The sequence below is a fragment of the Lepus europaeus genome, chromosome 6 (assembly GCF_033115175.1).
Source record: "Lepus europaeus isolate LE1 chromosome 6, mLepTim1.pri, whole genome shotgun sequence".
Taxonomy (NCBI): Eukaryota; Metazoa; Chordata; class Mammalia; order Lagomorpha; family Leporidae; genus Lepus; species Lepus europaeus.
Window position 1 is genome coordinate 132,039,086 of NC_084832.1, and position 21,798 is coordinate 132,060,883.

The window sequence follows — 21,798 nt, forward strand, 5'->3', positions numbered from 1 at the left end:
CCATCGGGCCCGGCAGGGCCTGCACCTGCGCCCGCAGCGCTCGCCTCCGCACGCCGCGCCGCAGCCCATGGCCCCTACGCGGCTGCAGCTGGGCCTCCGCGCCGCCTACGCCGGCGTCAGCTCGGTAGCCGGCTTCTCCATCTTCCTCGTCTGGACCGTGGTCTACAGACAGCCGGCGACCGCGGCCATGGGCGGGCTCGCAGGTACCCCGGGGCGCTGGGGACACGGGGCGGGCTCCGTCCGCGGTTCCGGGAGCGACGGGAGTGGGAAGGGTTGGGGGCTGCGGCCGAACACGCGCAATTGCACTGCTGGCCCGGGGGGCCAGGGTCTGGGCGTCCCCGGTGCCGTCCGGATCAGCTGCGCGCCCAGGGTCCCCTGCCCGCTGGCCTCCCGGGCGCGCCCCTCCGGACCCCTCTGCCGCCGCGCTCACTTCAGCCTACCCTCAGCGGGGCGCCCCTCCACGCTCAGGGCTTCGCCCGCACGCTGGCTCTGGGCGGCCCCCACCCCTCCAGCGCCCCTTGCATCTAGTGCGGGGTGCTGGGGAAGGGAGAGGACTGGGGGACCCCCGGCAGTCGTTCCGCCTACCTCCGGCGCAGACACAGCGCCAGCGGAGTTCAGCAGGGAGCCGAAGGGCTTAGGAGCCCTCGCCGGCTGCGGCCTCCGAGCGAGGCCTTCGGCTGTGCACCTTGGCACTCGCGGTGGAGCTGCCCTCTGTGGGGCCTGCAGTGCCCTGCGTCCCTAACTTCCTTCGGCCCGCACGGGAGCCCCTCCAGGTGGGTGTCGTCAGTGAGCCGGCCTCACGGGTCCGGGGGCGGAGACGCAGTCAGTGACCAGCTTGCCCAGGGCTGCACGGCTTGTGCAGAAGAAATGTGGGTGAGGGGACACTTTGACACCCGCTGACCTGATCCCCACCCCCAGAGCCTTCAGCCCAAAGAGCCTGCGGTGGAAACCCTCATCTCCTCATGGCCCTCGCAGGTCGCAGCAGGAACTGGTGGGTGGTCCCACCTTACAGGAGCCTGTAAAGGCCCAGGCCGAGCAATTCCAAGAGAAATACTGGGCGCCTGGGGCTGCTCACTCCCGTGGAGCCTCGCTCCCTTCCCCTCCCCCTCTGCACCCAGTGCAGCACCGGGGTCCTATGGGTGCTGGGACCTGTGAGAAGGGGGACGGTTAGGGGCCCACCCGGGGGAGGTTGAGGGGAGCCTGCCGGGCATGCGGGTGCCTCCTGGGCCTGTTTCCTCATCTGTGTAAGTGGCATGGGGGAGAAGCCACCGGGAGCTTGGGTTCCCTCCAGGGCTGAGGTGTGGCACCTCCCTGTGCCCGCCCTGCCTGGCCAGGCCCTGCCCTTTCTGCGGGCTGAGGCAGGCCAGCAGGGGAGCGTCCTTGCACAGAGCCTTGGAGGTGGCACGGGAGAGCCAGACCGCGCGGCGGTGGGCAGATGGGGTCTGCAGCCGGCCGCAGGCTTCCTCTTTGGGGATGAGGAGTCAGCAGGTTCGCCGGCTCGTGAGCACTGCACGGACAGGCACTTCCCTAGGCAGAAGCTGCTGAGTCACCGGGAGCAGCTCCGGGGCTGTGTGCCCTGTGGGCAGAGCCCTCCTGGCTGGGGACAGGGGGACGTGACTCCTGCCCAGGGTCTCGCGTTGCTCCGTGTGCCTCCCTCGAGAGCTGTCGGCAGGGAGCCCGGGGCCTCTCCTCCCCCATGAGAGGGCAAGGGCTGGGTTGTCCCTGACCCAGGCACCGTCCTGCTTGTCTGTGGTTTCCGTTTGGGCTCCCCGCAGCACCTCTGACCTCCTCACCTCGGCCGGGCTCCCAGGGGTGTCTGGACCACCGTGCCCTTGGCCAGCCGGCTGGGAGCCCAGAACTCAGCAGGGCCCCTGAAGTAGGTGAGGGGGAGGCAGCACGAGGGCTGGCATGGTCTTGCAGCCAGGGGGTCCTGGGCACCCATCTGCTTCACCCAAGTTGTGCAGACTGGGCTTCCTGGAGTCCCAGGGCATTTTACTCACTGGGGGGGACAGGGACGGGAGTTTGGGGCGTGGCCGGTGGGCTGAGCTGGCGTCCTCGGGGGCCCCGTCTCAGCATTTCCTAACCCAGAAACTGCTGAGTCACAGAGGAGTACTCTGACCTCATTTGTCTCTGAAGCTGGCTCCCAGAATCTTCTAGGGGGAAAGCTCCCCGACTCCAGCCCCTGTGGCAGGAGGAGACAGGGCGGGGAGGAGCTGGTGGGCCCGTCCCCGACAGGGCCTGGTGCAGGTGCCCAGTGGCACTCAGCCTCATCCCCAGGACCTTTGAGAACCAGCCAGGTACTCCACTCTCAGCACTGGGACAGACTTCTGGGGACGGAGGCCACAGGTACGCCCAGCAGCCTGGGCTGGTGTTTCCTTCGTGGTCAGCCATGAAAAGATGCCCGAGTGGCCCTCCCTGACCTGCAGGGTGGCAGGACCCACGTGCCAAGTCCCCAGCCCCAAGGCAGGTTGGGGGTCAGGGTGGGAAGCAGCCCTCCTGGTGCAGAGCCCTGGGCCCACCCCCTTGGCGCCGTGGGAGCACCATGCCCAGGTTCCCGTGGGACCATGTCCCTCAAAGGCTGCCTGGCGTGACACTGAGCTCCGTGGTGACTGCTTTCCCCGACTTCTTAAGACCGTGGGCCATTTCAGGCATGTTAAGAGACAGCCACTTTGACCGATGCCCTTACCTTGGCTGCCTGGCCTAAGAGAGCAGGGCAGCAGATGGTGTCGGGCGCCCGTCTCACTGTCTGGCCCTCGCCAGAGACCACACTGGCATCTGGAAGGCTGCTGGGCCTGCAGCCTGTGTGGCCCAGGACCAGAGCCAGCCGGGAGCCTGCAGCTGCCCTGCCCCAGGCCCTTGGCAATGGAGTCCATATTTGTTTCAGCCTTAGGGCTGTGCCACCAGGCACTGCCTGGCACCGAGAGCTGAATTGTACCGGCTGAATGGCAGCCGTGCCTGGGGGAGGTGCCCACCCAGGCCCAGAGGGCAGGCCCAGGAGAGGCTGGGGGGTACCCGGCCGCCCTTGGCTGCAAACAGGGAACAGCGCAAGGTCAAGAAGGCCAGGCACCTGCCCGGTGGCTCTGGGAGCCTCCCACTCTGGAGGAGCCTGCTGTGCAGGTGGGGACCCTGAGACTAGGCGGGGGGCTGGGGACAGGAAGTTCCCAGGAAGCAGGTGGGGCCACCGCGGCCCCCCACACTTTCCCCTTCAGGACCCCTTTGCGGGCTGGACAAGTCGGGAAACTCAGAGCAGATTCTGCTCGCCTGGCGTTCGTCAGCACCCACCAAATGAGCGGACAGCAGGACGCTGGCAAGCTGGAGGGTGGCGGTGCAGAGTGCCGGAGTAGGGACGGCTTAGGGAAGTCCACACTGTCCAGAACAACAGGAGACGGCGGCGGGAGCTGGTGTCTGCGTGGACCCCATTAGGAAGTGATGAGTGCCTGTGGCTCTGTGTGCACACCGGCTACCAGTGACCGAGGCCTGCTGTCTCAGCGGCCTCTCCCAGATACGCCTGGCCCGGTGGACCTGGAGGGCTGGGGGCTGGGTGATCTCCCAGTGTCCTGCAGGGGTGCTGGCACTGTGGGCCCTGGTGGCCTGACTGTTTCTCTGGTGTGCTGGCACTGTGGGTGCCGGGTGGTCTGCGTCTCAGGTATACGTGCATGGTGGACCCTAGGTGGTCATTCAGTTGTGCTGGCGCTGTGGGTGGGCCTTGGGTGGTCTGATGTACCTGTCCCGCAGGGGTGCTGGCGCCATGGGCCCTGGGTGGTCTGACGCACCTGTCCCACAGGGGTGCTGGCACTGTGGACCCTGTGTGGCTGACGCACCTGTCCCGCAGGGGTGCTGGCACTGTGGACCCTGGGTGGTCTGACGCGCCTGTCCCACAGGGGTGCTGGCACTGTGGACCCTGTGTGGCTGACGCACCTGTCCCGCAGGGGTGCTGGCACTGTGGACCCTGGGTGGTCTGACGTACCTGTCCCACAGGGGTGCTGGAGCTGTGGGCCCTGGGTGGTCTGACGTACCTGTCCCGCAGGGGTGCTGGCGCTGTGGGCCCTGGGTGGTCTGACGTAGCTGTCCCACAGGGGTGATGGCACTGTGGACCCTCGGTGGTCTGATGTACCTGTCCTGCAGGGGTGCTGGCGCTGTGGGCCCTGGGTGGTCTCTCAGGTGTGCTGGCGCTGTGGGCCCTGTGTGGCTGACCCACCTGTCCCACAGGGGTGCTGGCGCTGTGGGCCCTGGGTGGTCTGATGTACCTGTCCCACAGGGGTGCTGGCACCATGGGCCCTGGGTGGTCTCTCAGGGGTGCTGGCACTGTGGGCCCTGTGTGGCTGACCCACCTGTCCCGCAGGGGTGCTGGCACTGTGGACCCTGGGTGGTCTGATGTACCTGTCCCACAGGGGTGCTGGCACTGTGGACCCTGGGTGGTCTGACGCGCCTGTCCCACAGGTGTGCTGGCGCTCTGGGTGCTGGTGACGCATATCATGTACAAGCAGGACTACTGGAGGACCTGGCTCAAGGGGCTTCGTGGCTTCTTCTTCGTGGGTGTTCTCTTCGCCACCGTCTCCGTGGCCGCCTTCTGCACCTTCCTCGCGCTGGCCATCACCCAACACCAGAGTGAGGGCCGTCCCCGGGGCCCGGGGGAGCAGGGCAGGTGGAGGTGACCCTGGGGCTCTGGGGCTTCTTCGCACCCCGGGCCAGGTTCCCCGGGTCGCTGCGGAGAGCCGTGGTCAGGGAGGTGAGAAGCATGCAGCTGGGAGCCGCGCCCCCTGGTGGCGGCGACGGAAAGTGGCCCCCTGCCCCGTGCTGCGCGCCCCCGGCAGCCCTGCAGGCTCAGCCGCCTCACCCCGGCGCGGCTCTGACGGGCGCTTCCCCCGCAGGCCTCACTGACCCCGGCGGCTACTACCTGTCGTGTGTGTGGAGCTGCATCTCCTTCAAGTGGGCCTTCCTGCTGGGCCTGTACGCCCACCGCTACCGGGCGGACTTCGCCGACATCAGCATCCTCAGCGACTTCTGACCTGGATGGGGCCGGCAGGCACCCAGGACTCTGGCAGGAAACAGGTCTCAGGACGAGGGGCGTGGGGGCGGGGTCCTGCCTCAGGGCCGCCGTGACACTGATGAAGTGTGACGGGTGGGGTGGGGACCCTGTGGCCTGCTGCCCCGGCCGCCGCCCTGGGGGCTGTCAGCAGCCCCCTCCCGAGGGCCGGCGTGCCACTCGCCTCACACACACGTGTGCTCGCACCCGCCTGCCCGGGGGGCACGGGGGGCAGTGCTGCTGCCCCACACCTGCTCCCTGCACCGCGCCCCTCACTGCCCCTCCACTACGGGGCTGCCCCGCCGCCGCCCTCTCCCACGTGGAGGCCCTGCCCCAGCGCTGCCTTATCTGTGGTCACTGCGCCGGCCCTTTGGATTGACCCTGGTTTCTCGCGGGGCGGAGACCTTCGGGAAGGGGCCGTGCCCAGGGCTGCAGCGCTGTCACGCCGGTCACGCCATCCCCACCTCGAGGCCCTGCCCAGCTGCTGCAGGCTCAGGAGCAGGCCTGGAAAGGCCGGGCAGGCCCAGAGCCGCGAAGGCAGGGCTCCCTCCCTTGGTGCGGCCTCCTGTCCTCACGGGCGGGCAGCAGGGCCAGGTAGGTGGAGAACAGGCTCCTCCTGAAGGGCTGCAGCCCAGCCCGCACGCGGCTCAGAACTGCACGGTCCTCTCACAGGCGTTTTTAAAGCAAATAAAACATTTATTGTTCAGATTTTTTTTTTTCCATTTTTCCTTTTTTTTTTTTTTTTACAAAAACATGCACAGGGTATAGTGGGGGAGACACCACACACAGACTCACTGTCTTACGCTCGGTGCCTGTGCACACATGCGCGCACACACACACACACTCAGACACATTCTCACACTCACACTCCTTCCTTCCTGGACCCAAGCCTAGACCCCGAAAGCCTTGAAGATGGCAGGGAGGCCCCCTCGCCCTCAGCCGAGCCAGCCCAGTGGGGCAGGAGTGGCAGCTGGCAGGGGAGGCCCCAGATCACAGGGTCCCTGGGCTGCGCTGTGCTCCTGTGGGAGATGAAGGTTTGGCACCATTGGGTCAGGAAGCAAAGCTCCCAGGGCACCCGTGGGCTCCACGGTGCGGAGATGGGAGGGCTCTCCCCCAGGGACGGGGCCCCCAGGCTACAGAGCCTACAGGGGCTCCCGGCCGAGGCCAAGTTCACATTTGTGCGTGGGGCGTGGGGCTGTGTGCAGTCTGGGGCCTGCAGGGTGAGAACAGTGGTTATGGGTGGGCCCCAGCCCGTCCTCCGTTCCGTCCTGAGGCGTGCTGGGGTCTGCTCTGCCCCCTCCTGGCCCAGGCCCTCCAGGGACCTGGGAGCAGAGGCTGGGAGAGGTCCAGGTCCCAGGGGCAGGGCAGGGTAGGCAGCAGAGCCGTTGGCGCCTCAGAGGTTCATGGGTTCTTCCTCTTCCGTCAGCTGCTCTGTAGGCCTGTGGCAGGGTGGGGGAGGCGAGGCTGCAGGCCAGGGGCTACCACGTGGGGCTCTGGGGTCTTCAGGCTGGGAGGATCCTGGGGATGCAGGACCAGGGTCTGTTACCTTTCTTCAGCCAGGATGCCCACAGAGAGGGATGCCAGTGCGGTCACAGCCTCCACTTCTGCGTCGGTCCCCGGGCCCCTGGGCACCCAGGCGCCAGGGCAGGCGGCCAGGCGCTGCATGCAGCCCCAGTACTTGCCTGGGACAGGAAGCGTATCAGGGGCTGGGGGGCAGGGGCCTGGGCCAGGGGAGTGGCAAGCATGTCCTCGGCTCAGGGTCAGCACTCCACCAGCCTCTATCCCCACCCCTACCCCCAGCCCTGACCAGGGTGGCTGTGTTGGTGCCTCAGGGCCTTGCCTCTCCCTCACCACTTGGGCTGAAAGGCCACTGCTGGCCCCAGAGAGGCAGGGCTCCTGAGTGCACAGGGTCTGCCTCCTGCAGCCTCACCCCAGCCACTCTGCGTCCCCTGGGACCAGGGGACACTCATCTTGCCCACTATCGTGGACATCGACAGGAACAGTGCAAGGCCGGGCCAGCGGAGGGTCCAGTAAGTCATCAGGTCCTGAACCCGGATGGGGTACCCACTCCATTTCTGCACCCCTAGCACAGCCCCTGGGTCTCTGCATCAATGGCTCAGGACTTGGCGTTGTTGAGATGAACTTGAATTTTAAGGTGCTTTCCAAACGGAGAGGTCATTCAACGACAGGCGGAGGCCTGGGCCCCTCGCATCCAGGGCTGAGTGGTGGGAGCTGGGCCTTGTAGCTGGGCCTGAGTGTTGCTATAGGCTGGCCCTGGCCCAGGACTGGTGAGAGCTGGGACAGCTTGCTCTCTGCCCTACGGAGGCCACCGCGGGCTCCATCTGGAGGGCTCGGAGGACACCTATGTGTCGGGCCACCTGCAGGGTGACTCTGGGGCACAGCAGGCTCCCCCGGGTGTGGGCTCAGCAGGTGCCCTGGCCCCACTCACTGTGCACGCGGATCACAGCCTCCAGGGAGCGAATGGCGTTGAGGTTGGGCTTCTGCGTCCAGCCCTCTTCTGCAAGCGGGTCCACCTGCATAGAGCAGCCCTTTAGCCGCCCTGCCCACCCCCATCCCTTCTGGGTACCTGGAGCGTGGATGGGGGCCGCCCACCTTGTTGCCCAGCAGGGCAGCCACGCAGGCCTCTGAGGCGTCACAGATGGCCGTGAGGTCATGGCCGCCCTCCAGGGCCAGCACCACGGCGCCTCCTGCCAGGCTCATCAGCTGCTGCGTCATGCACCCGAAACCTGGGGAGGGAGAGGCAGGCAGGCAGGGTGGCGGGTGTGGCTGTCCTCTGCCTTCGAGGGCACCCGCAGGCTCCCAGAGCTCCACCCAAGGCTCAGGGCGCTGGGAGGCCGGAGCGAGGCCACACCATGTCCTCCCTGCTCTCCGGGGGTGGCCTCTGTTCTGAGGACCACCTCCACCTCCTCCCCTGGACCTCACACCCTGGGGCTGGAGCAGGAGCCATGGCAGGGCCAGCAGCACGCTCCAGCCCGCACAGCCCACCTGCTCCCAGCACCTAACCTTGGCCGGGCCCCTTACATTTGGCAGAGACTCGGTAGCCACCCAGGGGGGCAGGGTGGCCCTCAGCCGCATCGAACCCTGCCGACACCAGGACCAGGTCTGGAGAGAACTCCCGGGCGACGGGCATCACGACCGTCCTGTGAAGATGAGAGAACGGGGCCAGTGCCCAGGGCTGTGGGCGTCCTGCTCCCAGCACCCCTGCTCCTCGCAGCGTCAGCATGCCCTGTGCCCCCACCTCAGCACCCACATCCCTGGCACACCTCGGGACTCAGCCTCCCAGAGCAGTTAACGAGCAAGGGGCAGAGAGGAGCCAAGCAGAGGGTGCCAGAGGAAACAGGAGGGGCATGTGCAGGGTGTGTGCACAGTGTGCTCATGTGCAGGGGCGTGTGTGCATGGCGTGGTGTGTTCCCGTGCAGGCTGTGTGCACGCAGTGTGTTCATGTGCATGGTATGTGTGTATGGCGTATGCATGACACGGTCGTGTGTGGTGTGCTTGTGATGTGCGTGGTTTGCATGTACCTGGCGTGTGTGTATATGTGGTATGTGCACAGCTGGGGAGGACTGGGTAGGGCAGCCTCAGGCCAGCTGAGCTGGGCTCCAGCACTGGGCCTCAGGGACTTCAAATGCTCTGAACCCTCGCTGGTAGTGACCTGAGAGCTGGCTGGTGCCCAGTCCCTCTGAGGTTCTGGTCAGCCTGTTCCCACAGGCTCCCCTGTGCCCACCGGCCCCAGCCCAAACCTGGGGCTCCTGCAGAGGACACCCAGGGGCGTGTTTGGAGATGTGCTCCCCGGTCCTCCTCTCCAGCGGCCTTTGCTAAGTCACCCCAGGAGACCTGGCTGCTCCGTCCAGGCGGCAGTCGCTCACCACACCCTGCCCGCGGCCACGTGCACCCATACAGGCTCAGCAAAGTGACCTCGCAACATGCCCTTGACCTCACTCTTGTCTCCCTGCAGGGCTGCCTGTGTCTGTGACGGGGTGGGGGGCAGGCCGAGTGATGCTCGCTCCCCACCCGCCAGTGCCACTGGGGAAAGTGGAGGCCCCGAGAGCGCTCACCTGAAGGCAGCCAGGTACTCGGGGTCCCCCATAGGGGGGTCCAGGCCTCCAGCCCAGGCCACGTTCACGTTGAAGCCCTCTCCGCTGCCAGCGCCCACCTGGAACACAGGACCTGGGGTGAGGGAGGAAGGACTGCGACCCTCTGCACGCCGGGAGGGCCGCGGCGGCGGCAGGGCCTCGTGCGGTACCTCGTCCACGGCCCCGCTGCCTGGGAAGAAGTTGCCGCCGTCGTGGCGGTGCAGAGAGATGTACAGCACGCTGGGATCCTGGTAGAAGGTCTGCTGGGTGCCATTGCCGTGGTGCACGTCCTGTGTGGGAGGCCAGTGGTGAGGCCCCAGGCAGCTGGCGGCGGCCGGCTGCCAGGCCCCTCTCTCCACACGTGCCCCCCCCCCCGCCCCCGCCCCGCCGCGCATACAGGGGCAAAGAAACATCTCTGCAGTGTGAGCGGGCAGCCGTGGACACGCGCACTGGGAGAGAATTGTCTGGATCGCGAGGCGTGCGCCACAGTAAACACGTCTCCACTCCGCTCCACGCACGGCTGCAGGCCCCCCAGCCCACCCGAGTGACGCACATTCTGTGCCCGCCACCTCTGTGTCTGCTGACGGTAGGGCAGTGACCACACGCAGCACTGGGAGGGGCCAGGCCTCCAGGAGAGCATGTGTAGGGTGGACGTGGCAGGAGCGGCGCCCAGCCCCACACAAGGTGCTGAGGTGGCCCCGTGAGCAGGCACCAGGGCAGCCACGGTCCAGGGTCTCTTGGCCTCCGACACAGAGATATGAGTATCATCGTCACCCAGACTTCCCGCACGGGGAAACCGAGGCCTGGGGCCCTGGTGCAGAGCAAGGCAGCGGGCCACACCCCCAAGCCAGGCGTGGGCTCCGCCCTCTGGGCTCGGAGCCCCACTCACCCAGTCCACGATGAGGACCTTGCTCGCCTTGCCCTGCTGCTGCAGCTGCCGGCACGCGATGGCCACGGAATTGAAGAAGCAGAAGCCCCTGGTGGGGGGTGGGGGAGGAGGGAGGTCTCATTGCCTATTCCCTCCCAGGACCCCCCTCTGGTAGCCGCCTCCCCCGCCTCCGCCCCCAGGCCTCACATGGCCGTGGAGTGGTCCGCATGGTGTCCTGGGGGCCGCACCACAGCAAAGCCATTCTGGAAAGAGAGGGAGCCTCGTGTGGGGACACCAGCTCCTCTGGCCCTTCCTCCACTCTCAGAGCACCACGGAGACCCTGCCCGTGTGCACTGGCTGTCACCGCTCTGCAGCTGGCACCCACCGGGACCTCCAGGACGCCGCTGTGGCTGTGGTGGGACTCCAGCCACACTGTCCCTGGCTCACCAGGGAGGGTGGTGCTAGAGCCGTGTGAGCACCAAGGCCCCTGGCCCCTGGGGCGTGGCCTCGGGCTGAGCTCCCATGGGGTGAGCAGCCCAGAGCAGTTCCGTGCTGGGCAGAAGCGGGCACACGGCAGGCAGTGCCACGGCATCCTGGCTGGCAGGACCCTGAGCCCCTGGATGCCGAGGGTCCGGGGTCACAGCTCCAGGGTGCCCGGGAGAGCAGATTTCACCCTGGCCCTGAGCCCATTGTGTCCCTGGCACCCAGAGGCAGCATCCAGGATGGTGAGGGCTGGGGCCTGGGTCTCCTCCTGTATCCCAAGCCACCTACCTTCAGCTCCCGGGAAGCCACCTTGAAGGCCAAGTCAGTGACGCTGCCCGCGGCCCAACGAGCCGCATTAGAGGAGTGCAGCTCGTTCCAGATGGTGTCAGTGTCCACCTGCGGGGCCAGAGCCGGGGCCCGCATCATGCCGGGCTTCCCCCGGCGGCCAGGGTCCAGGACCCCAGGGGCAGGGAGCCGGGCAGACAGTGCTGCCTCCCCAGGGCCCCACCGCCCAAAGGCATGGCCTCCTGTGCCCCCAGCCCCAGCAGGGCTCCTTCCCAGCTGTCCGCCCAGCGTCAGTGGCAGCATCACACCAGCCTCCCCGAGGAGGGGAGAGGGGCGTGGCGTTACCTGGGCGGGACTTGGGGTTTGGGCCGGGCGGGGGGGTTTTAGGCCCCAGCTGACTCTGCTCAGGCCCTGCCGACGGTCGGAGCCGGAGGGGCCATCTGCACCACTGTCTTCCACTCGGGGCCCCTAGCCCAGGCCAGGAGGCCCCCAAACCCAGTCCCTGGGCCTCAAGGCTAGGGAGGGGCCGGGGGCATGGTGGGGAGATGGGGAGGGCGAGGCCGACCGAGAGAGGCCAGGAAGGCAGAGACAGTCGCAAGAGGCTGGAGGAAGAGACAGAGGGAGAGGGGGAGGGAGACAGAAGCACAACAGTTGGGAATCAGAAAGTGTGGGCAGGGGTGGGGGTGAGCAGGACGCTCGGTGGCACCCCACTCCAGAGGGCTCCACCTCACAGGCCAGGCCGGGGCACCCCGAGGGCGAGGGGGAGGGGGCAAAGCCGCCAGGGCTGAGACCTGGGGCGAGGGGGGCGTCAGCAGCACCCTCTGGGCACACCGCGGCCACGCCGGGCAGCCCACCGACCTGGGATCTTGTCTGGGCTCCTGGAGCCCCATGAGGGGCACCTCCCAAACCCCTTTCTCGGGCGGGAAGGGAGGCTGGGCCCGGGTCAGAGGACGCACGCTGGGCACACTTACCCCGACCCCGCCGCATGGTAGCATCACGAACATGCGCTGCTCCAGGAGCTCTGGGGGAGGGGCACTGTTGTGAGGAGGGGGGCAGCCGAGGGGGTCGGCGGGCAGGGGTGGCCGGGCAGGGGACGGCCAGGGCCCTACCTGCCAGCTTCCCATTGTCCAGCTTCAGACGGCTCAGCGGGTTGGTGCCGTAGAGCAGTACGTGCCGCTCCGAGTGCACCGACTGCAGCTCCTCCAGGGAGGCCTTGCGGCCCCTCAGACACTGCGGAAGGGCAGGGCGCTGAGCCCCTGCTCCCACCCCCACCCCTGCCGCCGGCCCCAGGCCCACCCCGCCTCACCTCACACCGGCTCCGCAGCCCTCGCTCCTGCAGCCGGGACCAGATGCTCTGGATGCGGCCGGCGTGCTCGGGGTGCCGGCTGCTGTCCCCACAGGGACACTGGTGCTTCAGCATCACGGAGTCGTAGACCAGCCCTGCCAGGAGCACCCATCGCAGCTGGCACGGCCACATCTGCCTGCCTAGCGCCCCGAGGCGCAGGAGCCCCAAGGACGTCCCACACCTGGGGCTCAGAAGCCACAGGGACCTCTAGCCCAGGTCAGCTGGAGAGGAGGGCCCTATGAGCACAGCCCAGAGGGGCCAGGGAACACCAGAAACCTCGGCCACAGACCAAGGAGGCCACCGCAGGGTCTCCATCTCAGAGACCGGTGATAGCAAGAAGCGTGCACAGTACGGGGGCCACAGGGCCTCCCAAGCACCTCATCCGCAGTTCCGGCACGTGGACGTGGGCCCAAGTGTGGCAGAATTCAGGAGGGCAACTGTTTGTGCCATCTTTTGCCTTCCTGCGTTTTTCAAAATCCCTGGCAGGCTGCAGCCCGGCAGTGCCACGCTTTCCCCACTGGGCTGCTCACGCTGGCCCGAGGCACCACCTCCACCCTCTGGCCACCCCCTACGAGCCAAGCCAAGTCCTGCTGCACCCCAAGGAGTGCACCCGAGCCCCTCCCTCTCACCTGTGGTGAAGGGCAGGGTCCGGGCAGGGAGCTCTGAGCTAGACAGCAGGCGGGCCTGGCTGGCGGGCTCCGGGGTTGGCAGCGAGGCAGGCGCCGCTGGAGAGGACTGAGCTCTGGACAATGGCCGGTGCCCGCCCTGGGCCCGAGGAAGCAGCACACAGTCCCCTGTGCCTCCCAGGGGTGGGGGTCCAGGCAGGTGCTTCTGTTCCCAGAGCAGCACCTGAGGGAAGGGGACTCAGCACCTGTGGCACCTGCTACTGCAGGATGTGGCCTGAGGGTCTGGCAGATGGCCCTATGTGCTGGAGCTGTGCACCACTGGTGCCCTCTCGCCCTCCCATTCCAAGCCGGTCAGACATGACCCTACCTGCCGGGGGCCTGCAGGTGGGGCAGGGCCTCTGGCCTCTGGCTGCCCGTGGCTTGGCTCCCTGTGTTCTAGGCCATTGTCCACTCCCTGCCGCACCCCACCGCTTTCTGTCCCGGGGCTCTCGGCTGAGGGCATCTGCCGGAGCCGGGGCTTCTCGCTGGGCTTGGCTGGCCTCTGGGGAGGGAAGTACAGGCTGAGAAGCTGGTGTGGGGAGGCCCTCTTCTGCCCTCAGAGCCCAGGTAGGCACACCCTCAACATCACTTGCTGCGCTCACCTCAGCCAGCTGCAGGTGAGGTCTGAGCTGCTCCAGGTGTGGCTGCAGGGGCTCTGAGCGGGTCCAGCTCAGCGGCCAATGGAGGCCTGACCCAGAGAGCCGCTCGGGGGTCATCAAGGACTGAGCAAACTGGAAGGGCAGGGGCCCAAGGCCGGGCACTGGAAAGAACAGGGTGGGGCATAAGGGGTAAGCGTGAGGCAGAGAGGAAGCCAGGATATTGGGGTGTGGGAAGCAGGGCCCTCCCCAGCGTGGGCAGGGGACTCACCTGTCAGCAGGGGGCCGCGAGACGCCGAGGGGTCCAGGAGGAGAACCGGCTGCAGGCCAGAGGGCAGGGTGCTCCCAGCCTCAGGCTCCAGGCCCTGGGGCAGGTAGAGGGGAGCGTGGGGGCTCCCCAGGACAGGCCCCCGAGGGCCCAGAGCCGGATGGGCTCTGCGGTCGCTGTCGGCCTAGGGGAGAGCAGAGGTCCTGGGGGTGCTGGCAGACAGCGGGGCCCCTGGGGGGCTGAGATGGGGGGGCCGCCACTCACCCTGGCAGGGGCTGGCAGCCCCAGCGTGATGGCGGGCAGCAGGGACACGGTCGGCAAGGCGAATGGTGCCAGAGAGGTCTCCTGCAGCCGCAGGCGCTGGCCCAGGAGTGCCTGCCGTGGGGAGCAGGGTGAGGAGCCCTGGCACTGCTCCCCCAGGGGGACAGCACAGCCCCAGAACTGTCCTCCAGGGAAGGGGGCCACGCTAGGCCTTACCTCGGAGCCCAGGACAGGATTGGGGCCGTGCTCACTGTCGTTGGGGGAGCTACAGCCGGACGCAGGCGTGCTGCTGCTGCTGGGGGAAGAGTCTGGGGGTCAGGGAGAAAGGGCAGCACGGTCAGAGGCTGGTGTGGGCACGCCTGGGAGCCGTCCGACCCCGGTAGGCAGCCTCTGCAGCCAGGACTTGTCCCACAGAGGGGGTGAGGGTGCCCCACTGGCCCACAGCGTCTGAGCAGATGTCACTCAGCCCAACGCACAGCCCTGCCCATGGGCGCGGCAGGGAGGCAAGGACAAGGCCAGCCCCAGCCCGGCGGCCCTCACCTCCCAGGGTCTCGGCCGGCCTCCGCCGCAGGCTGGGGGGGGCGCTCTCCTTCCTGAGCAGGGGGTTCTTCCTGCGCTCCAGGGACTTCTTGGGCTTGTAGCGCAGCTTCAGGTTGGGCTCAGAGACTGAGGGGTGGGGTGGGGGCACAGAGCTGCTCAGCCCCACCCAGCCTAGCCCCCCTGGCCTTTGCCCCTGCAGGCTCTGTGGTCTGCCCAGCTCACCTGTCTTGCGCAGGGGGAAGTGCTCAGGGGTGTCACTGGGCAGGCTGGGAACAGGGGGCAGAAAGCGCCCGAGTGGGCAGCGGGTGGCCCCGTCCGTCTCCAAGGGCTCCAGCGTCCTGTGGAGAGCAGCACAGCACATCGGAGGCGCAGCCCTGGCTCTGCACAGCAGGGTCGTGAGCAGGGCCCCCGCAGGGCTGGGCCGCGCAGCGTGGGCAGTGGCCAGCGTGGGCCAGGGCGCAGGCCCCTGGGGGATGCTGTCTGTCCCCTGCAGCAGGCGCAGAGAAGGGGCTCCATGTGCAGAAGGAAGCTGGGGGCAGGGTGAGGGGCCACCGCGGAGGAGAAGGGGACGGCACGGCCGGGAGCACCCAGGAGCCGAGGCCGGCGGGACATGGTCACCTGTAGGCGGTGCTGGGGCCGTTGGGGTGGGCTGTCCTCTCCAGCGCCGCCTGCTGCTTCTTCAGGATCACTTCTGCCAGCTTCTGCTTCACCACACTGCTGGCCACGGCACCTGCAGGCCCGAGGGCCACGAGAGGGCGGGGCTGGGCGACGGGTCACGCTGCCACTGCCCAGGCCAGAGCCGAGCCCCAGGCCCCCAGTCCCAGCCCAGGCAGAGCCAGGAGCTCCCGCGGGCCCTCACGGCCGTGTCCGTCCTTACTGCGCCGGCTCTTGTCTTTGTTGAGAAGCTGCCGCAGCTCCTGCTCCTGCCGCAGCCCCTGTGACGCCGGCACCTGCACATCCATGGAGAGCGGTAGGCGGGGCTGGCAGCTCGGGAGGGGCAGGGGAGGGGACAGGAGGGGTGCAGTGGGGGGGCTCCATCTTTACCCTCAAGGGCTCTGTCTCGCGCTGCTGCTGCAGGCCCGGGAGGAAGAGGTGGTGGCCCAGGCGCTGGGGGGGCGGCTGCAGGGCCAGCAGTGTAGGCTCCGGCGGGGGCTCCACGGGGGGCCGCTGGCCCACCCGCAGGTCCATGGGCTGCCGCTGAGGACCGGGCGTGTCCGTGCAGGGCGTGGGGCAGCCTGGGGACAGGGAAGGGGGCCCTCAGGTGGCCCTGCGGGGCTTGCTGCACAGCAACCGACACCCTCCGGGGCCTGCTCCGCTGGGCCTCCCCGGGGTCCCACAAGGCAGGTGCTGCCCATCCACTGTCCCCAAGCGCAGTCGCAAGCCAGAGCCGGTGGTATCTGAATCGAGACCCGAGCTGCCCCCCTGCTCCGGGACTGCAGAACGTGCCAGGTAGCCAGGCAGGCCAGCGGGCCCTCTGCTCCAGCGTGCTCCCCTGCCCATCTATCCCGGGTCTCGGGATGAAGAGGTGATAGCCCCGGCCACCCGTAGGGCTGCAGAGCCCTGTCCCCAGCACAGGTCTCCTGGTCCCCATGCCCAGGGGCTTGCCTGTGGGCACTTCCCACACCAGCTCAGGGCTGGGCCCAGCTCCTGCCAAGGTACGGGGACTACTCATAAGCACCAGCAGGCCAGGTCCAGGCCAGCCCAGCAGCGACACTGGGGGCAGGGGTAGGCTGGACGCACGACGGCACTAGTGGGCAGCCTTCAGAGAGGCTTCCCTCAGGGTCCCAACACCGGGCGCCCCCTAGCTGGGACAGCCAGAGACCATCCTCTGAGCCTGGGCTGCAGGGCCAGCAGCAAGGGGTCCAGGCACACAGCTCCGGGCCAGCCCATCTTCCCAGTCTCATTCTGCTAACCCAGATGCAACACCAAGGTCACCCAACAAGGGGCAGATGGGAACGGCTTCCAACCTGCCCAGGCCACACCCTGCTCTTGTATCTTCTCGGGAGAGGAAGAGGGGAACTGTGAGAGCCACAGCAGAGAGTCTGAGCTGGGAGGGGCCCTGCAGGGTCCTGCGGCTGAGCCAGGGTCTCAGAGACCAGCACGCTCGTGCCCAGGAAAGGCCCCTGTCCAGGCTGCGCTGTCCTGGCTTTCTGGGGTGATGTCCAGCGCTGCACAAGAGGCCAGGAGAGCAGGGACCCCCGATACGCGCGGCCCCAGGCTCAGGCTCCTCTCCCTGGCCACCGCTGCCCTTCCCTCTCACTCGTCACCTGACCCGCACCTGCCTGTAGGCCTCTGGCCGGCCCCGACGGGGGCAGAGGACACCTGCCTTCCATGCTCTCTGCCGCGTGGGGTCGCCGCACGCCAGGCTGGGATCTTGCACTGAGCAGGCCCTCGGGGGGACATGGACTGCAGTGAAGGCAAGGCGGGCCTTGTCCGGTAGAGACCTAGCCCCCTGGCATGTCCTGGGCCAGCAGGGAGGGAGTAGGGAGAAGAGGGAGCACCGTGTCACCAGGAGGAGTCGTTCCTTCCCACAGGGGCTGCCCCTGGGAAGGCTGCAGCCGTGGACAAACCCGCACACCTGCTGCCCAGGGCCCGGGGCGGACAGGGGTCTGCGTACCATCACCGGCGTCCTTGTCCTTCTTGCTTCACTGGCCCACCAGGACAAGAGGACCCTGTCTTCCTTTCTCTGCTGGGCACTGGGCCACCCCACCCCAGCCCCGGGACCCCAGCCTCTCAGCTCTGTGGCTTGTCAACAGCTCCCCACTTCTCCACCCACAGCTACTCCCACTCTGCTGGCTCCTGCATACACCCAGCTCCCTCCTTCCCCTGGCTCCCCACCACCACCCCCCATCCCTGGCTCTCCTGATCCCCCCCAACTCCTCCCCTCCCATGGGCTCCCTCCTTCCTCTGGCTCCCCATCCCCTGCTTCTCTGACCCCTGGCTCCTCCCCTCCCCCAACTTCTTGCCACTGCCCCCCTACACCCCTCCTCTTCATCTCCCACCTTGGGCTCCCTCAGACTGCCTCTTACCTGTGCTGGGGGGCACTGGAGTAGTGGGCCCTGGCTCACTTGGCTCCCATCTGCAGAGAGAGGACAGAGTGAGAGGCAGGGACGGGGTGGGGGTGCAAAGCCTGCATCCCTTGTGGGCCCCCACTTGGTGAGGCCTCCCCTTCCTTTCTTCAAATCTCATTTGGGCCCTCCCCGTCCTGATCCACCTGCAGAATCAGGCTCGCACATCAGCGGCCCCAGTGTGGTCAGATACCATCACCCTTGGGGGCCGGGCCAGGCCCCTACAGCCTGCAGGAAACAGGCAGGGCCTGAGGGAGAGGCCAGGAGGGAGAGGGACTGGGCAGGGCCTGGTGGTCAGAGCAGAGCTGGTGGGAGCCAGAATGCACAGCACAGCCCGAGGACCCTCCTGGACTGCCACCCCACAATCCTCTCCCCTGCACCAGAGACCACGAGCCCCCCCCCCCACGTAACTGAGATGCAACACTTCCTTTGCGAGACCACAAGCCCCTCCCCGCACCCCTCAGAGGCAATCTTCCTTTGCAAGAGACCACCTAGCTGCCTCCTGCACCCGAGACCCAATTTTTCCTCTGCGAGAGACCACCCAGCTCCCCCTGCACCCCTGAGATGCAGTCTTTCTCTGTGCAGCAGCCCCTCCCAGACCCCTGACCCATTCGGACCCTGAAGTCACCCCAGGGACACAGCGGTGGCTGCACTGTGGATCTGAGCCACAGAAGCCAGGGAGACCCCTGTGGGCAGTGCTAGACATGGAGAGACGCTGACCACCCGCAGACACCACTGCTCCTCTCCAACTCTGCCCACCTGAGGCCCACCGACAGCACCCACCTTTACCTCACACCCTTCTGGACATGAGATCCACACAGTCTCTCCTGGCCACCCGGAAGATGTAGTACCAAGCTGTCTCGGGGTCGGTGAGCCCCAAGAACACTTGTGCCAGAGGTAGGCAGCTACCTGGGATAGGCACCCTCACCGGGGAGAAGCACCCTCACTGGGGACAGGTACCCACCTGGGACAGAGACCCTCACCTGGGACAGACACCCACCTAGGACAGGCACCCTCACCTGGGACAGGCACCCTCACCCGGACAGGCACCCACCTGGGACAGGCACCCTCACCTGGGACAGACACCCACCTAGGACAGGCACCCTCACCTGGGACAGGCACCCTCACCTGGGACAGGCACCCTCACCTGGACAGGCACCCACCTGGGACAGGGACCCTCACCTGGGACAGGCACCCTCACCCAGACAGGCACCCTCACCTGGACAGGCACCCTCACCTGGGACAGGGACCCACCTGGGACAGGCACCCTCACCTGGGACAGGCACCCACCTGGGACAGGCACCCTCACCCAGACAGGCACCCTCACCTGGACAGGCACCCTCACCTGGGACAGACACCCACCTAGGACAGGCACCCTCACCTGGGACAGGCACCCTCACCCGGACAGGCACCCACCTGGGACAGGCACCCTCACCTGGGACAGGCACCCACCTGGGACAGGCACCCTCACCTGGGACAGACACCCACCTAGGACAGGCACCCTCACCTGGGACAGGCACCCTCACCTGGGACAGGCACCCTCACCCGGACAGGCACCCACCTGGGACAGGCACCCTCACCTGGGACAGGCACCCTCACCCAGACAGGCACCCTCACCTGGACAGGCACCCTCACCTGGGACAGGGACCCACCTGGGACAGGCACCCTCACCTGGGACAGGCACCCTCACCCAGACAGGCACCCTCACCTGGACAGGCACCCTCACCTGGGACAGGGACTCACCTGGGACAGGCACCCACCTGGGACAGGCACCCTCACCTGGAACAGGCACCCTCACCCGGACAGACACCCTCACCTGGGACAGGCACCCTCACCTGGGACAGGCACCCTCACCCGGACAGGCACCCACCTGGGACAGGCACCCTCACCCGGACAGGCACCCACCTGGGACAGGCACCCTCACCCGGACAGGCACCCTCACCTGGGACAGGGACTCACCTGGGACAGGCACCCACCTGGGACAGGCACCCTCACCTGGAACAGGCACCCTCACCCGGACAGACACCCTCACCTGGGACAGGCACCCTCACCTGGGACAGGCACCCTCACCCGGACAGGCACCCTCACCTGGGACAGGCACCCTCACCCGGACAGGCACCCACCTGGGACAGGCACCCTCACCCGGACAGGCACCCACCTGGGACAGGCACCCTCACCCGGATAGACACCCTCACCTGGGACAGGGACCCACCTGGGACAGGCACCCTCACCCGGACAGGCACCCTCACCTGGGACAGACACCCTCACCCGGACAGGCACCCACCTGGGACAGGCACCCTCACCTGGGACAGGCAACCTCACCTGGGACAGGCAACCTCACCCGGACAGGCACCCTCACCTGGGGCAGGGACCCACCTGGGTTCTCCCAGAAACTCCTCTTTGTCCTGCAGGGTCTGCTCACCCAGCACAGGTTTCTGGACCGGACTCCTGGGGACGTCCCAAGGGGCCATGCCAGGCATCAGTCCCCTGCCCAGGCTGGCCAGCAGCACGGACACAGAGAACAGGCCCAGGTTCTCCACGCCTCGCCCCTGGTGGCCACTGGTGCTGGACACTGCACTGCACAGAAGGGGTAATGGCCCTGAACTGTGTGTGGCTCCTTGCCAGGCCCCAAAGGGAGGACTGGTGGGGAGGATCTGTGCCGTACCCTTCAGAAAGCTGCAGGGCTTCCACAGCCACTCCCGGCAGGGTTACACTCCTGCACCCGCCCTGGCTCCGTGCCGAGGCCAGCGCGTTCTACGGGGCCTGGGGCAGGTGGCGGTGTGTCCCGTGCAGGTGACAGCACCCAACAGCCCTGCACCCCACTCCTGCCCCTCTCTGGCCGCAGCTGGTGAAGGCAGCCGCCAGAGGAGGAAACGGATCAAGGAGGCTTTGCACTCTGCAGGCTAGGGAGCAGCCCCATGTCTGCCATTTTTCTAAACAGCTACAGCCTAGCAAGAAGCAGCTTACCTGGCCCGGCACCTGGACCCACCCGGCCTGCTCCACAACCAGACCCCCCAGAAATTCTGCCCAGGGGGTCTGCCCCACCCTTGGCACCTGTGGCACAGTCACAGACGCCACAGCTCTGCCCGAGCTCTGGGCTGGACAGGCCCCCCAAGGCTCCTCAAGGCCCCCCAAGGTTCCCCGTGCAGCCCTCCCGCTGTGCCCGGCGGCCCCTTCCCTTTCCAGCCTGAACAGAAGCAGCAGGAGGGCCTGGGTCCTTCACCGCAAGTCCCAGCACCTCACGGGGCCAGCAGAAAACTCAAGAATAAACCAAGAACATGGAGAGAGGCAGACGAGGGCTGGGGGGAGGGCAGGAGGGCTGGTGAGGGGCTCTTCCTCCAGGTGTCTGGTCACGCACTCCGCTGAGGGGGCTTCAGAGGGAAGGTGCGGGCAGGAGCTGGTCACAGCCACCCAGCAGGCTGGCACCAGCCCAGGCAGACTGGGCCAGGCCAGTGGGGACAAGACCAAGAGGTTGACAGCAAGCGCAGGCAGACAGGACCTCCATGGGCAGCCAGAGCAGGGGCTGAAGGGACAGGGAAACCAATGAAACTGGCTCTCCCTCCCAAGGAGTTTCGAATTCGGCCCCGCACCTCGAAGGGAAAGTTAAGAGGTACACAGGTGCAGACATGACGAGGACTCCAAGAGCCCACTGTGCACAAAGCACAGGGCTCTCTCCCGCCTGGGCTCCCGGCACCAGCCCTTTCCACCGCTCCCCGTGCACCCTCCCAGGGATTCTCTCCACCGCTCAGCAGCCTACACGGGCCCGTGGGCGGGGCTGCACAGAGGGCTGGGGTTGGCAGGACAGAGACCAGCAGGGACAGCGGGGAGGAGTCCCAGGAGCAGCTGAGGGGCACAGCGGGCCCCCCCCCCCCGACTCCGCAGCCTCCGAGCCTGCTCCCCACTCTACTCCCCTCAGCTGCGCCCGCATTTCTCTCCCCCGCCGCGCCCACCTCTGGATTCCTCCCTTCTTCCATGTGAACACGTGTGAGCTCACACTTCCCGTGTGCGTTGCTCCAAGCATCTCACACTTGCTAACTCACCTAACGCTGGTCATCAGCCTCTGAGCCAGTTCGTTTTCAAGCCCCCACACAGGTGAGCGCACTGAGGTCCAGCGACCCTACCTTGCCCAGGCTCACTGGAGAGGGGCTGAGCTGGGTTCTACGCACAGCCACAACCCACCCATGGCCACCGACATGGGCCCCACGTGGGATCCGGCAAACACGGGGAACTCAGCCAGCCCCACGGAGGCCTTGCTGCGGCCGAGGGGCACCTGGGAGGTCTGCCCCAAGCACCACTGAA

General features: G+C 67.3%; 2 protein-coding genes across 13 annotated transcripts in view; one reads left to right on the forward strand and one right to left on the reverse strand.

Annotated features, from left to right (window-relative positions):
• SLC48A1 (solute carrier family 48 member 1) lies at window positions 1-5,734 on the forward strand. The gene is made up of 3 exons (XM_062195142.1): window positions 1-203; window positions 4,441-4,608; window positions 4,872-5,734. Exons 1-3 carry the CDS (start codon window positions 68-70, stop codon window positions 5,006-5,008), a joined length of 441 nt encoding a protein of 146 aa, XP_062051126.1. The 5' UTR covers window positions 1-67; the 3' UTR covers window positions 5,009-5,734.
• HDAC7 (histone deacetylase 7) overlaps window positions 5,702-21,798 on the reverse strand; it is a 23,542-nt gene continuing 7,445 nt past the window's right edge. For 6 of the 12 annotated variants that reach the window (XM_062195134.1, XM_062195138.1, XM_062195136.1 and 3 more), the window contains exons 2-27: window positions 17,461-17,510; window positions 16,714-16,893; window positions 15,476-15,666; window positions 15,309-15,381; window positions 15,050-15,161; window positions 14,654-14,769; window positions 14,432-14,557; window positions 14,108-14,199; window positions 13,895-14,005; window positions 13,634-13,814; window positions 13,369-13,526; window positions 13,095-13,268; window positions 12,731-12,950; window positions 12,063-12,196; window positions 11,866-11,986; window positions 11,728-11,777; window positions 10,760-10,867; window positions 10,196-10,251; window positions 10,010-10,097; window positions 9,291-9,410; window positions 9,103-9,200; window positions 8,069-8,187; window positions 7,640-7,773; window positions 7,476-7,560; window positions 6,573-6,708; window positions 5,702-6,490 (exon numbers count right to left, since the gene is read on the reverse strand). In XM_062195134.1, coding sequence (XP_062051118.1) covers window positions 6,169-6,490; window positions 6,573-6,708; window positions 7,476-7,560; window positions 7,640-7,773; window positions 8,069-8,187; window positions 9,103-9,200; window positions 9,291-9,410; window positions 10,010-10,097; window positions 10,196-10,251; window positions 10,760-10,867; window positions 11,728-11,777; window positions 11,866-11,986; window positions 12,063-12,196; window positions 12,731-12,950; window positions 13,095-13,268; window positions 13,369-13,526; window positions 13,634-13,814; window positions 13,895-14,005; window positions 14,108-14,199; window positions 14,432-14,557; window positions 14,654-14,769; window positions 15,050-15,161; window positions 15,309-15,381; window positions 15,476-15,666; window positions 16,714-16,893; window positions 17,461-17,510 — 3,355 coding nt within the window. In that variant the 3' untranslated portion in view covers window positions 5,702-6,168. Of the gene's footprint in view, window positions 6,491-6,572; window positions 6,709-7,475; window positions 7,561-7,639; window positions 7,774-8,068; window positions 8,188-9,102; window positions 9,201-9,290; window positions 9,411-10,009; window positions 10,098-10,195; window positions 10,252-10,759; window positions 10,868-11,727; window positions 11,778-11,865; window positions 11,987-12,062; window positions 12,197-12,730; window positions 12,951-13,094; window positions 13,269-13,368; window positions 13,527-13,633; window positions 13,815-13,894; window positions 14,006-14,107; window positions 14,200-14,431; window positions 14,558-14,653; window positions 14,770-15,049; window positions 15,162-15,308; window positions 15,382-15,475; window positions 15,667-16,709; window positions 16,894-17,460; window positions 17,511-19,875; window positions 21,370-21,798 lie in introns of those variants that run through there. The other 6 variants (XM_062195131.1, XM_062195135.1, XM_062195130.1 and 3 more) reach the window with 6 other exon arrangements.